Source organism: Enhydra lutris, unplaced genomic scaffold (assembly GCF_002288905.1).
Source record: "Enhydra lutris kenyoni isolate GAN:26980312 unplaced genomic scaffold, ASM228890v2 scaffoldscaffold26, whole genome shotgun sequence".
In the NCBI taxonomy this organism is placed as follows: Eukaryota; Metazoa; Chordata; class Mammalia; order Carnivora; family Mustelidae; genus Enhydra; species Enhydra lutris.
In genome coordinates, this window is record NW_019154110.1 from 1,187,286 (window position 1) to 1,203,370 (window position 16,085).

At 41.9% G+C, this 16,085-nt stretch overlaps 1 protein-coding gene across 1 annotated transcript in view; it reads left to right on the plus strand.

Moving 5' to 3' along the window:
- The window catches only part of LOC111151251 (SMG6, nonsense mediated mRNA decay factor), a 241,550-nt gene that overhangs the window by 8,098 nt on the left and 217,367 nt on the right, over positions 1 to 16,085 (plus strand). The window contains exons 5-8 of the mRNA XM_022509115.1: positions 506 to 612; positions 869 to 947; positions 7,295 to 7,405; positions 7,798 to 8,010. Coding sequence (XP_022364823.1) covers positions 506 to 612; positions 869 to 947; positions 7,295 to 7,405; positions 7,798 to 8,010 — 510 coding nt within the window. The remainder of the gene's footprint in view (positions 1 to 505; positions 613 to 868; positions 948 to 7,294; positions 7,406 to 7,797; positions 8,011 to 16,085) is intronic.

Below are 16,085 nucleotides of genomic sequence, written 5' to 3' on the forward strand. Positions count from 1 at the left end.
CATAGAGAGTTAGGTTTCCTGGTTTCCAGGTTTCAGAATGTTTTCTTCTGTTTACCTGGGACTTGAAATAAGAATGACCTCCTCTTTTCTGCCTTCTTTCTCATTAAAATTTGCATCACATCGTTGGCTGTTTTTCGCTAGGCAAGTTTAGACCGAAAACTTTTTACTTTGTTGAGGATGACTAGTGCCTTATTATTATAATTTTTTTAAAGATTTTATTTATTTATTTGACAGACCGAGATAACAAGTAGGTAGAGAGGCAGGCAGAGAGAGAGAGGGGGAAGCAGGCTCCCTGCTGGGCAGAGAGCCTGATGCAGGGCTTGATCCCAGGACCCTGAGATCATGAACTGAGCCGAAGGTAGAGGCTTAACCCACTGAGCCACCCAGGCGCCCCGTTGACTAGTGCCTTATTAATGCTGTTCTGTCACCTTGATCCTATCCTTGTCCTTTGGGGTTGACGTTAGAGTTTCTTGGGTACACTACTAACTGATCATTTTTCCTGAAGGTAAAATATGCTTTGATCAGTGCCCAGCGATGTATGATTTGCCAAGGAGATATCGCTAGGTATCGGGAACAAGCCAATGACACAGCAAACTACGGGAAAGCACGCAGGTACTTTTGCCTCTTATTCATTGCTTCTCTTTCCTTGTGGCGTTAAGCTGAGCCCTATTAAGAGCAGTGGGCCACCGAGCGGCCTTTCAGGTGGAAGGTCCTACAGGTGTCCCTATTGGGCTTTGTAATCAGGCTTTACCACTCCAGCGTTACATCTAACACTTCAGCTTATGTCTTAAGCAGTTAGGGCTATGAGGTAATGAAATGGGAAAGCGTTGATGTGGAGCTAGCATTTTTTACTGTTTTTCTATTCCAGTTGGTACCTAAAGGCCCAGCATATTGCTCCTAAGAATGGGCGCCCCTATAACCAGTTGGCTCTGCTGGCAGTGTATACGGTAAGCAATCCTATGGACAGGGGAAGTATTTTGCAGGCAGTGTCTTAGAAAGAATGGACTTTGATAGTGTCAGCTCCTGGAGCTCGAATTCTCTGAACAACTAAACTTAAAAAATACCCTTTCCTGCCATCCTCACATTCCTGTTACTTTCAGAAGTGAGTTGTCAGTGATTCCTTACTCCGGTTGAACCTGTGCTTCATCCCGTTTCATTGCACTGAAGTTCCTAAGTATACTCATGCTCCAGCCAAACACCACTCTTTGTTTTTGACCACGGCTTCTGCTCTGAATCTTGTCTTGCTTCCCTTCCCTATCCTGTTGAATGAGGTTACTCATTTCCAGAAGGAAAATAAGGCTCTCTTAACCACTTTTCCTTAAAGTCCTAACTGACCCTAACCAGTGAGATCCTTACTTCTTTTCCTCAGATCATCCCCTTAAGTTTTCACTTAAGGAGCCTTCTTAGCAGAAGCACTTAGTGCCAAATTATATCTTCCTAGATCTTATCAAACTCCGCTAAATATGCCTTTAACAGAGAACCTTGGGAGCTGATAACAGCCCCTCATAAGGAAGCCGAATTGAAGAGGGGAAGGTCAATGGTAGATATTAAAGATTGACGCATAAAGCAGCTAATCTGCTCATTTAGCAGGCAGAGTTTTCATAGTGCTATAAAATTTCATTGCCCAGATAAACAATGTTTGAATTAAAATTTTTTTTAAAGATTTCATTTATTTATTTGACAGAGAGAGATCACAAATAGGCAGAGAGGCAGGCAGAGAGAGGGGGAAACAGGCTCCCTGCCGAGCAGAGAGCCCAATGTGGGACTCGATCCCAGGACCCTGAGATCATGACCTGAGCTGAAGGCAGAGGCTTTATTTTTATTTTATTTTATTTTAAGATTTTTTAAATTTATTTGACAGACAGAGATCACAAGTAGGCAGAGAGGCAGGCAGAGAGAGAGAGAGAGAGAGGAGGAAGCAGGCTCCCCACTGAGCAGAGAGCCCAATGCGGGGCTCGATCCCAGGACCTGGGATCATGACCTGAGCCGAAGGCAGAGGCTTTAACCCACTGAGCCACCCAGGCGTCCCAATGTTGTTTGTTTTTTTATTGTTGAGTTTTAAGAGTGTATTTTGAATACCAGTCCTTTATTAGATATGTAAATTTTGTGAATATTTTCTCTGTATGTGGCTTATCTTTTCATTTATTTAGCACAGAACAGAAGTTTTTAATTTTAATGAAATCCAACTTACCAACTTTTTCTTTTGTGGATTTTGCTTTTAGTGTGATATCTAATAACTCCTCACCAAACCCACAGTTTTCTAGATTTTCTCCTGTGTTACCTTCTAGGAGTTGTATAGTTTTACATTTTACATTTAGGTATGTGATCCATTTTGAGTTAATTGTTGTGAAAGATGTGAGGTTTGTGGCATTGATTCCTTATTTTGCACGTGAATGTCCAGTTGTTTCAACACCATTTGTTGAAAAGATTATCTTTTCTCCATTGAATTGCCTTTCCTCCTTTGTCAAAGATCAGCTGGCTGTATTTGTGTGCGTCTATTTCTGGGCTCTCTATTCCATTCCACTGATCTGTTTGTCTCTTTGGCCAGTACCACATTTTCTTGTTTACAGTAGCTTTATGGTAAGTCGGGAAGTTGGGTAGTTCGGTCTTCCGACCATGTTCTTCTTTGTCAGTATTGTGTAAGCTATTCTGGATCTTTTGCCTTTCCATATAAACTTTAGAATCGGGGCGCCTGGGTGGCTCAGTGGGTTAAAGCCTCTGCCTTTGGCTCAGGTCATGATCTCAGGGTCCTGGGATCGAGCCCCACGTAGGGCTCTCTGCTCAGCAGGGAGCCTGCTTCCTCCTCTCTCTCTCTCTGCCTGCATCTCTGCCTACTTGTGATCTCTGTCAAGTAAATAAATAAAATCTTTAAAAAAAAAAAACAACTTTAGAATCATTTTGTGGTTATCTATAAATCTATTGACTTTGAAGTAGTATCTCATGGTAGTTTTGATTTGCATTTCCCTAACAACTAATAATGTTGAGCTGCACTTACAGGCCATTTGGAGAAATGTCTATTTAAATCCTTTGCCCATTTTTTTCTTAAAGTAAAAAAAAAATAATTGTAAAATATACATAAGATGAAATTTACCATCTTACCCATTTTACATTCACATTATTGTGCAACTAATCTCCAGAACTTTCTTCATCTTGCAAAACTAAAACTTTATACCCATTAATTAAGCCAACTCCTCATTTTCCCCTCCCTCCAGCCACTGACAACCACCCTTCTACTTTCTGTCTCTGAATTTGTCTACTTTAGGTACTTAATATAAGTGGAATCATACAGTATTTGTCTTTTTGTGACTGGCTTATTTCACTTAGCATTATATCCTCAAGGTCCATCCATGTTGCAGCTTGTGTCAGAATTTTCTCTTTAAGGCTGAAGAGCACTCAGTTGTGTGTATATGCCATATATATTTTTTTAAAGATTTAATTTATTTATTTGACAGAGATCACGAGTAGGCAGAGAGGCAGGTGGGGAGGGTGGAGAGGGGGAAGCAGGCTCCCTGCTGAGCAGAGAAATTCGGGCCTTGATCCCAGGACCCTGAGATCAGGACCAGAGCTGAAGGCAGAGGCTCAACCCACTGAGCCACCCAGGCGCCCCGTATATACCATATTTTGTTTATCACTTTGTCTCTCAGTGCCATTGTGAATAATGCTGCCATGAATGTGAGTGTACAAAAATCTCTTTAAGATCCTGCTTTCAGGGGCACCTGGGTGGCTCAGTGGGTTAGAGCCTCTGCCTTCGGCTCAGGTCATGATCTCAGAGTCCTGGGATCAAGCCCTGCATCGGCTTGAGTCCCAGGGTCCTGGGATTGAGTCCCACGTTGGGCTCCTTGCTCAGCGGGGAGCCTGCTTCTCCCTCTGCCTGCAGCAGCTCCCCCTGCTTGTGCTCGCATTCTCTCTCTCTGACAAATAAATAAATAAAATCTTAAAAAAATTATTTATTTATTTATTAGAGGGTGCATGCATGCATGCATGTGTTGGGGGAGGGGCCAAGGGAGAGAATTTTTTTTTTTTTAAGGATTTTATTTATTTATTTGACAAAGAGATAGAGAGCACAAGTAGGCAATGTGGCAGGCAGAGGGAGAGGGAGAAGCAGACTCTCCGCCGAGCAGAGAGCCGGATGCAGGGCTCGATCCCAGGACCCTGGGATCATCACCTGAGCCGAAGGCAGCCGCCTAATTGACTGAGCCACCCAGGTGCCTTAAGAGGGAGCGAATCTTCAAGCCAACTCCCCGCTGAACGCAGAGCCTGATGCAGGGCTCGATCTCATGACCCATGAGATCATGACCTGAGCAGAAACCAAGAATTGGACATTTAAGTGACTTAGCTACCCAGGTGCCCCTCTTCTAAGAGTTTTTATAGTTTTTATATTTAGATCTTTGATTCATTTTTCATTTATTTTTGCATATGGTGTAAAATAGGGTTCCAGCTTTGTTCTTTTGCATGTGGATATCCAGTTCTTCTAGTGCCATTTGTTGCAGAGGTTGTTCTTTCCTCATTGAATAGTCTTGGGATCCTTGTTGAAAATCAGTTGGTGCCTGGGTCTGTTTCTGGACTCTCAGTTCTCTTGCATGGATCTGTATGTCTATCCTTATCCCAGCACCACATTGTTTTAATTACTGTAGCTTTGTGGTAAATTTTGAAATCAGGATATATGAGTTCTCCACCTTTGTTCTTTTTCAAGATGAGTTTGGCTCTTTGGGGTTTCTTGTAATTCTGTATGGATTTTAAGATCAGCTTTTTCATTTCTGCAAAAAGAGTCATTGGGATTTTCATAGGAATTACATTGACTGTGTAGTTGCTGTGCAGAGTATTTACACAGATGTTTTTGATTTATTTAGGTCTTCTTTAATTTCTTTCAGACGTGCTTTATAATTTTTAGTGTATAAGTTTTACACTTCCTTGGTTAAACTTATTCCTAAGTATGTTATTCTTTTTGAGGCTATTGTAAATAGAATTGTTTTCTTAATTTCTTTTAAAGATTGTTTATTGCTGATATATAGAAATATAACTGATTTTTGAGCATTGATCATAATGTCTTAAAACTTCATTGATTCCGGGACACCTGGGTGGCTCAGTTGGTTAAGCGGCTGCTTTCGGCTCGGGTCATGATCCCAGGGTCCTGGGATCAAGTCCCACGTCGGGCTCCTTGCTCAGCAGGGAGCCTGCTTCTCCCTCTGCCTCTGCCTGCCACTCTGTCTGCCTGTGCTCACTCTCGCTCTTTCTCTCTCTCTCTCTCTCTGACAAATAAATAAATAAAAAAAATCTTTAAAAAAAAAAAAAAGACTTCATTGATTCCTTCAGTGGCTTTTTGCCATTCTGATTAAACTGGTATATTTTTCTTTCACAGACCTCTGACCTAAATTGGTGGTCCTTTCAAGCTCTTTTCCTCTGTCCCTCTTTTTCTGTTTCCCTTTTATCCTAGTTGTCTTTTAACATCACTATCTCGGTTTTCTGTCTCCTCTAATCAGTCATTCAGTGAATTTCAAGAATTTGGTGAGAAACTGTGCACGGTGCTTTGCTAGGTGCTATGATTGATGAATGTGTGGTATGGTTTCTGTTCTGAAAAATGTGTTGAGAACACAAGGTGTGTTGTAGACAGTGATACAAATTAGACTTCATGAAAAGTGATGTAATTGATTAGATGTGCCATTATTTTCTGGACCACTAAAAAAGAATATGTGAATTATAAATAGACATAATGGTAGATATTGATTGTAAGTTCTGTTTTGATTTCAGAAATGTTAGAATATGAAAAAATCATTGTAGAATGGACAAAACACAATCTAAAATCAAGTGAGTGGTATAGGCTGAGATCAGTACAGATTGGGATAATATTGAAAATAGCCCCCATTAGGGTTGCCTGTCTGGCTCAGTTAGTAGAGCATGTGACTGTTAATCTCGGGGTTGTGAGTTTGAGCCGCACGTTGGGTGTAGTAGAGATTACTTAAAAATAAAACCTTAAAAAATAAGAAACAAAAAAATAGCCCCCATTTAACTGACTGTAACAGTATATCAGTCATACAGTAAGTATGAATCTTACTCATTTTAGGAGCCATAGGTGTGTAAATATCTTCTAATAAATATCTACCCAATAAATGGCAGGACCTAATTTGAACTCAGGCAGTTGACCTTAGAATGTGTACCTTTAACCATGCCAGCTGAATAGAAGATGTGAAGGTTTTTAAAAATTTTTATTTATTTATTTTTTAAAGATTTTATTTACTTATTTGACAGATCACAAGTAGGCAGAGAGGCAGGCAGAGAGAGAGAGGGGGAAGCAGGCTCTCTGTTGAGTGGAGAACCCGATGTGGGGCTCGATCCCAGGACCCTGAGATCATGACCTGAGATGAAAGCAGAGGCTTTAACCCACTGAGCCACCCAGGCGCCCTGCGAGGTTTTTTGTTTTTTTTTTTTTAAGATGCAAGTTTTGAGGAATGAGTTACTGGGGTGAGAAAGAAGTTAGTGTTCTAAATGCATTTTGAGACAGAAAAAAAGGGAAAAATGTATATGAAGTTGGAGAAAATGTCTTTCTGACATTCTTTCCCCCTTTGTTTCAGTGTTTTTTCCCTCCTTTCTGAACTTCTCCCTTTCTTTTACTTCTTTTCCTTATTAATTGGTTGTAAAACAGACTTGAAGTATTTATTTGCTGAATTCATTGGATAATAGTTTATATTTCCCTTTCTCTGCAGAGTCAGTGTGGTATAGTACAAACCTGAATTCAGGAGCCAGACAGACATAGGTTCATATACCGGCATACCCAGGATTTGGCTTGGAGGCCTTGTTGGACAAGTTATGTTGTTGGACAACAATCTGCCTGGGCACCCATTTCCTCATCTTTAAAATAGGACTAATAATGCCTATGGGGCGATGTTCTTAGGTTTAGAGGTAAAATCTATGAAGTGATAGTCACTTGTCTCACTATGCTTAAATCAGTGATGTTGCCATTGTTATTATAATGTTTTTAGCTAACAACTAGTGAGTTGAACATTTTCTTTCTCTAAAAACAAAGTGTAATTGGATTTTATATTTGATGAGGCTCTTTATTCTTTTTCCCTCTTGTGAGTGCTTGGCTCTTAGAGTACCTCTGCATGTAAGACAGAGTCCTGTGCCAGGAGAGATCCCTGATGTAATCGCCGTGGTTCCTCCCATGGATAGCATTCTGATGTTCTTATTGGAATTCCTTACAGCCTGGGAGAGATAGTAAGGTGTTCTAGGTCAGCTGACTCAGGCTGGAGTCAGGAAAAGGATTGGTTGACTTGATGTCTCTGGCCTCTTTTTGCAGAGGAGGAAGCTTGATGCTGTCTATTACTATATGCGCAGTTTAGCTGCCAGCAACCCTATCCTGACTGCTAAGGAGAGTCTCATGAGCTTGTTTGAGGAGACCAAACGAAAGGTGAGTGGGGATGCAGGCAGACTCATTCCTTCCTAAAAGAACATGTTTCTCTTAGTGCTTCTGTGTCCTCAGGGGAATGCCTTATAATATCCTCAGGGGGTCCCATTGGTCTGTGCTGATGGAGTCAGTCAGCCCCTATGCAGAACCAAACTCATCTTCAGGAGAGTTCTCCAGGGCCCTTCGTTGTGTATCTAGATTATGGAATTAATAATGTCTGTGAGACGAAGCAGATAATACTTTGCTACTTAGGGACTATAGCAAAGTCTTTACTTTTTATAGCCCCTGGGCAACAACAAAAAAAACAACAACTCACCAACAAAATGAGGTGAGTGCCTCTTTTTATTAGCTGAATCACAGGAGAGTCTGAGCGTATGTGTTTGTATATTGTACAGGCAGAACAGATGGAAAAAAAGCAACACGAGGAATTGGAACTGAGCCCTGACCAGTGGCGGAAAGGAAAGAAGTCTACTTTCCGGCATGTTGGAGATGACACCACTCGCTTAGAGATCTGGATCCATCCATCACATCCCCGGTCCTCCCAGGGCACTGAATCTGGGAAGGATTCTGAGCAGGAGAATGGGCTGGGGAGCCTGAGCCCAAGTGATGTAAGTTCCTGAGAGTGATATAATGAGCAAGACTAAGTAAAAGTGGATGCCCCAGTACATGCAACTGGGAGGCACTGCACAGACATTTCCCATGAATCCCAGGGAAGGTAAATCACTTCAGGCTTTCTGCCATCCTCTCTCAGCTACATACACTTCATCTTTATTATGTGCTTCCCTCTCTCACCACTATGTGGCACTACCGAATTTAGTAAAACTCGTTTTTCTGAAGGAAGAGCTACTTAGTATAGGAGGAGAATTTTTTGCTGCTTTGTGTTTGGAGTCACCAGTATGATACTTAAAGATTCTGTTGGGATTCTGTGAAGCTCGTCAGAGAGAGAGCATAGTAGGAAAATTGCATTGTGCCTTGAGAGTAAAATTCTTAGTGGAGTAGATGGTGGGATGAGGTGGGACCACATCTTGAAGGGTTATGTAGTAAATAATTTGACCTTTATCCTGAAGGTAGTAGGAAACTATTGAATGCTTTAAATAATGAAGTAACTTGTCAGATAACACATTTTAGAATATAACTCCGGCTGCTTTGTGAAAAATTTGGAGAAGGGTAAGACTAGAAATAACAAGAGAAGGAGGGGTGCTGCAATAATCTGAGTATGATGTGGAGAGGACCTGAACCAGGAAATGGGTCTGGAGATGAGGAGAAGGGAACAAATATGAGGCATATTAATGAGGTAGAATCCAAAGGACTTGATTGGACAGGGGGAGCTGAAGGACAAGAGGAAGTCAAAAGTAACATCTACCTAGGTATTTCTGGGTTGGAAACTGGGTGAAGGCTGGTCTATTCCTTGAGATAGGGAATAGAGGTAGAATTGGTTTTAGGAGAAAATGAAGAGTTTAGTTTTAGACATTTTGAAATTTCTATAGGACATTGAAGAGATATTTAAAGGCTATCGTATCTGAAGCTGGGAAGAGCATCCTGGGTTAGAGATGAAGGTATTTGAAGGCAGCCTCTTATAGATGGAATTGAAGTTATGAGAGTTGTTACAGTCACTTGAGAAAGAAACGATAAATAAATTGACAATCTAAGAGAGAAAGGAGATGGATGGCAGGGAGAGGTCCTTGCAGAGGGTTGGAAGGGAGAGAAATCTGGAGCACAAGTGCAGGAATTAGCCTGAATGAGGGGGAGAGATCCCTCTTTCTTATATTTGAGGGAAAGGAGGAACAGGTAATAGGGGGTCAGGACAGTTTGTGAATGTTGTGGGAGGAAGATGAGGGAGGGCCTTGTTGATGTTTTCTTTTTTCTATTTGAAGTTGGAGACATGATTGTCTGCTACCAAGAATGAATCAAAAGTTGGTGGGTTAGGAGTACTTCTTTGGGGTTTAATTTAAAATCGCCATTTCTCTGGGGTACCTAGGTGGCTCATTCAGTTGATTGTCCAACTCTTGGTTTCAGATCTTGGGGTTGTGGGATCAAGCCCTGCATCAGGCTCTGTCCTCACCATGGAGTCTACTTGTCCCTCTTCCTGTGCTCTTCTCCTGACCCTCTCTCTAAAATAAATAAATAAAATCTTTAAAAAAAATAAAATTTCCACTTCTTTTTCTTTAGCTTTCTTAGTCTTTAGCTGTTTTCTGCATGACTTGGAAAGTAGTCATTACTTACAAATGAAACTTCCAGTTTGCCATGTGCCATGGTTTGCATGGGCTGCTTCAAAGGAGTTGCAGCTCTGGTAGACTCTCTCACTGCTGTCCTCTTCTAGTTTGGATATTGCAGCCCCAAATGGGAAGCCTGTTTGAGTAAGAGAGAAATTGTTCTATTGTGTTAGCTCCACTGTCTGTCTCTAAAATGAAAGCAGCAGGGTTGCCTGGGTGTCTCAGTCCGTTGAGCGTGGACTCTTGGTTTTGGCTCAGGTCATGATCTCAGGGCCCATACCAGGCTTCATGATCAGCGGGGAGTCTGATTCTTTCCCTCTGCTCCTCCTTCTGTGCTCTCCCATCTTTCTTTCTCAGATAAATAAATCTTTTAAGTAAATAAGTAAAATGCAAGTAACAACAATTTGAGAAAGCATTTTGTGGCTTTCTTTGACCTTTACCTCAAGGTTGGGGAGTATTCCTCGTAAGAGTTAAGGTTATAACTAATATCCCATAGATCTCTCTTTTCCATTAGGTATTTCACTGATTTTTAAGGAATGTGTTTATGAGTCTGTGTTTTTATTCTTTTTTTTTTTTCTTTAAAGATTTTATTTATTAGGGAGAGAGTATGTGAGTGAGCACAAGTAGGGTAGGGGAGCAGAGGGGCAGAGGGAGAAGTAGGCTCCTCGCTGAGCAGGGAGCCCAATGCAGGGCTGGATCCCAGGACCCTGGGATCATGACCTGAGCCGAAGGCAGAGGCTTTAACCCACTGAGCCACCCAGGCGCCCCTGCAGTTTGCTTTTTTAACTTACGAATTGGACATACAGTCCTGTTATAATGTTATAACACACACAGTCCTAAAAATCACTGTGCTGTGTAAAATCGCACAGAAGAAAAGCCACAGAGCTCATGGACAAGATGTGGTTAGGGGCACGACACTGAAAAACATCCTCAGTAACTTATTAAAAAAAAAAAAAGATATGAACCTAATAAGACAGTTACGCAATTTTATACAGGTCCATTGGTTAAGAAATATATAAATACTATTTTGGAAAAGAAAAGAACTCTAGAAGTGGACTTCAAAAGGATTGCAGCTTTAGTGTTATTGTGAAGTGGTGGAAGGAGAGTTATTTGAAATTGGATGTAAGACCAGATATGGATTGGCGTGGCCTAGAATGAGTTCACGTGGTGAACTGTGGTAGCTGGTAGATATCTGGAGAGTGTGTATATTTTCTATTTCTCTGTAGTTCGGTTCAGCTGAGTGTAATTTTCTGTGCTCACTCCGTGTTTCTCATGAACAAAATCACGCATAAGGAGATGCAAAATTTGTGCTATGCTCAAATTGTTCCCCAGTGTATTTATCACAGTGGAACAAATGGATATTTTCAAAACAAGGATTATAGCAGAACTGACTGTATTTCTACCTAAGAATATCTTTTTTTGGTATGTTCTTAGTATGACTGAATGATATTTCGTTATACAGGTATAGGTCATTTGTTTACCTTATCTGTGTAATTTATGTATTTTCATTTTAATAAAATGTTCATTTTAGTTGTCTTTTTTGGGTGAGTAGCCTTACTAGGAATTGCTTCCTTAGCAATTCCTAGAGAGTTTCTAGCACAAACTACTAAAATTCACATCCATGAATAAGAAGCAGAAAGTTTGGCTTCAGGTGGTTGTTATTAATGATAGTAGAGTCCCAACTAGTAGAGTCTCTCTACCAGGCACAGGCTTTGGATCTCTCTCTGAATGGCTACAGGAGGTTAGCTTGTGGGTTGTTGGTTTTCAGCCTTGAGATGTGGTTTGGGTTGAACACGCTAACTGGGGAGGTACTGCCAACCTCAACTGTAAGTGGCATCCTTTTAAACTAATTGAGATTCATATTTAAACTCTACCCCTGCCAGCTAGGCTACTCAAATTCAATGTCACCAGGGTTGCAAACATTCTTTATTTAGTGGATGTGCCTTCTGCTATACCGCAGCTCCCATTGGAGATCAGAAAAGGGTTGCTGCTTAGTAAATGAGTTTTTGCAGGTAGTGAGTTAATTAAGGAGATTATAGCATCAGAAACAGTTTTCACACTGAGAGGCCAGGATCTCTGATGAAACTGCTCTGTTCATATCTTGAAAAGAATGTAACTTGAATCTGTCTACTGGGGAAGAATGAACAAATGAGAATAGAAGCCATTGATAGATGTTTGTCTCTGAAACCTTAGTGAGTTCTCATGTGTTGGCATGATTTCATTTACCATTTCCCAGCATTCTCCCAAACTGACTGTGGTTATTGTTTGGTGCTATGTGTGGAAAATGTCTTTAGGTAATGAAATGTCATTGTGTATTTGGCCAACCTCTTGACAAATCTTTCTTCTCCCTCACCCTTCTCAGTGTGTTTTGTCGTTCAGACTGGACCATACCTCAGTAGGTCCTAATAACCTATTGTTCAGCCTTTCCTTATTTGAATCTCTCTTATTGCACCCACCCAGTGGTTTTTAAACCGCACCAATATTTATTTTATTTCTTTTTCTTTTTCTTTCTTTCTCTTTTTTTTAAGATTTTACTTATTTATTTGACAGAGAGATCACAAGTAGGCAGAGCAGCAGGCGGAGGTGGGGGATAAGGAGGCTCCCCACTGAGCAGAGAGCCCGATGTGGGGCTCAATCCCAGGACCCTGAGATCATGAGCCGAAGGCAGAGGTTCAACCCACTGAGCCACCCAGGTGCCCCTATTTTATTTCTTTCGATTGTATTTTTTTTTTTCAGGACTTGTTTACACCCAGAATTTACTGCAGTTTATCTTGAGGGTTTTTTTTTTTTTATATTTTATTTATTTATTTGACAGGCAAAGATCACAAGTAGGCAGAGAGGCAGGCAGAGAGAGAGAGAGAGAGGAGGAATCAGGCTCCCTGCTGAGCAGGGAGCCCAATGCAGGGCTCAATCCCAGGACCCTGGGATCATGACCCGAGCCGAAGGCACAGACTTTAACCCACTGAGCCACCCAGGCGCCCCTTGAGTTTTTATTTTTATTTATTTTTATTTTTATTATTTTTTAAGGATTTATTTATTTATTTATTTATTTGACAGACAGAGATCACAAGTAGGCAGAGAGGCAGGCAGAGAGAGAGAGAGAGGAGGAAGCAGGCTCCCTGACAAGCAGAGAGCCTGACTCGGGATTCAATCTGAGGACTCTGGGATCATGACCTGAGCAGAAGGCAGAGGCTTTAACCCACTGAGCCATCCAGGCACCCTTATCTTGAGTTTTTAGAGTAGAGGGCTGCTTCTGGGTCCTGTGCTTAACCAGACTAAAGTCTAACCTGTCCTTTTGTGCCAGCTTTGTGCTAGGGTTGTAAAGATGAATAGGACATTATTATTACCTCAAAGAGCTTAGAGTCTAGTGCATGGGTCAGGAAGCTTTTTCTGAAAAAGGCCAGGTAGTCAATATCTGAGGCTTTGCAGGCGATATGGTCTCTGTTACAGCTACTTGCCCAGCTTTTGGGGTGCTAAAATAGCCGTGGACAGTGCATAAATGAATGAGCACGGCTGGGTTCCAGTAAAACTTCATTTACAAAGACTGGTGGCAGGCAGCCTGCCTCTGGCCTGTGGGCCTGGTTTGCCAGACTCTGATCTGGTGGAAGTAATGGCCACAAAAACAGAATGTTTGGGTATACAGTTGGTTATTGTCTTTTGTGGTAGTTATATCCTAGAAAGTCACCACAGACACTGAATTAGTGAATACTGAACCACTGCTTCTTCCTTTTTTTTTTTTTTAAGATTATTTATTTATTTAATAGGGAGAGAGAGAGAGAGGGCATAAGTAGGCAGAGCAGCAGGCAGAGGCAGAGGGAGAAGCAGGCTTCCTGCCGAGCAAGGAGCCCAATGCGGGGCTCGATCCCAGGACCTTGGGATCATGACTTGAGTCGAAGGCAGATGTTTAACAGAACTGAGCCACCCAGGCGCCCCTGAGCCATTGCTTCTAAGGGAAATACAGGCTTAGATTTCTGTGAGCCTCTGGTTATAAGAATTTCATCAAGTAATTAGTACATACCTTTTTCGTTTGTTTGTTTGTTTGGTTTTTAGAGAGAGAGAGTGGGGAGAAGAGGCAAGGGCTGAGGCACAGAGAATCCTAAGCAGGTTCTATGCTCATCGTGGAGCTCAAAGCGAGGCTTGATCTCACAACCCTGAAATCATGACCTGAGTCAAAATCAAGAATTGGATGCTCAACCGACTTAGCCACCGAGGTGCCCCATAACCTTGTTTTATGTAGGTTTCTGTTTATAGTCCCTTTATTTAATTTATATTATTGATTCATTAACATTGAACTCATGACTGACACCACAATAACTTGTGCCTCAACAGACACACATTTTCTCTGTAAGGCACATCACAGCCTTGGAGGCCATTTTAAACAGTGAAAGCACCAACAAAAAGCATGAAAAACATGGCTCTAAATAGACCATGAGGGGCGCCTGGGTGGCTCAGTGGGTTAAAGCCTCTGCCTTCAGCTCAGGTCATGATCTCAGGGTCCTGGGATCGAGCCCCGCATCAGGCTCTCTGCTCAGCGGGGAGCCTGCTTCCCTCCTCTCTCTCTCTCTGCCTGCCTCTCTGCCTACTTGTGATCTCTGTCTGTCAAATAAATAAATAAAAAACAAAAAATAAAAAATAAATCTTTAAAAAAAAAAATAAATAGACCATGAAAAGGGCACTTGCTTAAAATACGAGAACTTGGACAAGAAGTCAGAGAGTCATCTTGCTGAACCTCAGCTGGGAACATGTGTATCAGGCAACTTGAATTTTCTGCCATTTTGGGTATGTCCATGAATGACTGCAAAAGCACCATGGGTATTGATTTTGGTGGTTTTTCGTTTTTTTTTTTAATTAATTAATTAATTTTTTAAAAAAGATTTTATTTATTTATTTGACAGAGATCAGAAGCAGGCAGAGAGGCAGGCAGAGAGAGAAGGAAGCAGGCTTCTTGCTGAGCAGAAAGCCTGATGCGGGGCTCGATCTCAGGACCCTGAGATCACGACCTGAGTCGAAGGCAGAGGCTTAACCCACTGAGCCACCCAGGCGCCCCTCGTTTTTTTTTTTTTTTAAAGATTTTATTTATTTATTTGACAGAGACACAGTGAGAGAGGAGCAGGAGAGGGAAAAGCAGGCTTCCCGCCAAGCAGGGAGCCCGATGTGGGGCTTGATCCCAGGACCTTGGGATCGTGACCTGAGCCGAAGGCAGACGCTTAACAACTGAGCCACCCAGGTGCCCCTGATTTTGGTGTTATTAATGAGTTTTAGCAAGTAGCTGAATTCACACATACAAAATCCACAAATAATTATGGCCAAATATATTGTGGTAAGTGGCGTGAGGGAGATATGCATTGAGTACCATGGAAGCACAGAGAAGAACACTTGGTTTAGTCCTGGCAGAAGTATGGGTTGTAGTGAGGAAAAGGAGAATGACTTTGGAAGGCTTCCTGAAAGTTAACTAGGCCAAGTGAGAAGAGAGTCTTCCAAGTAGAAGGAACAGCATGGGCAAAAGACAGAGGTGGTGTGACACAGCAGAGGGGTTGCAGGGTGTCTAAATCTATGATAATTTGGGGGATCATATGAGAAAGTTGGAGTGGGAGAGAGACTGAGCCTTCTGCAGGAACAATTTCTAGTTTGGTGCTGTCGTATGTATGGGTAGTGGTCAGTGGGCTGGGCCCAAATAATGTACTTTGGGATTCTGGAAGCAGTTGTTTCTGGATTTTCTCATTTTCTCATTGTTTACTTCTCGTGTCTGCATACTACAACAAAAGCAGTACCGTTTCATTCATTAAATTAGGTAGGGTGGAAATTGCTGAATTTTTTGCCCCACAATTTATTGATTAAAATTTGAAGGCTATTCTTTTAGATGGTGCTTTAGGCATTCCAAACTTAAATATGCAGAAGATACTAGTGTTTCTTTGTGTCTTTGTTGTTGGAGGAATTTGCCAATGGGTTCAATTAAGTAGGGCAAATCTTCTTTTCTTTTCATTTTGATATTTTTATTGCCTTTAAAAATTTACCAAGCTGGGGTGCCTAGGTAGGGTTAAGGTTCCGACTCTTGGTTTCAGTCCAGGTCCTGATCTTAGGGTTGTGAGATCGAGCCCCATGTGGGGCTCTGTGCTCAGCATAGGGTCTGGTCGGGATTCTCTCTCCCTCTCCCTCTGCTCCCTGACCCCACAAAAATAAATAAATCTTTTTTTTTTAGACTTTATTTATTTATTTGGCACAGAGAGATCACGAGTAGGCAGAAAGGCAGGCAGAGAGAGAGGGGGAAGCAGGCTCCCTGCTGATCAGAGAGCCCGATGCGGGGCTCGATCCCAGGACCCTGAGATCATGACCTGAGCTGAAGGCAGAGGCTTAACACACTGAGCCACCCAGGCGCCCCATAAATAAATCTTCTTTAAAAAATTTACAAAGCCGGGGCGCCTGGGTGGCTCAGTGGATTAAAGCCTCTGCCTTCGGCTCAGGTCATGATC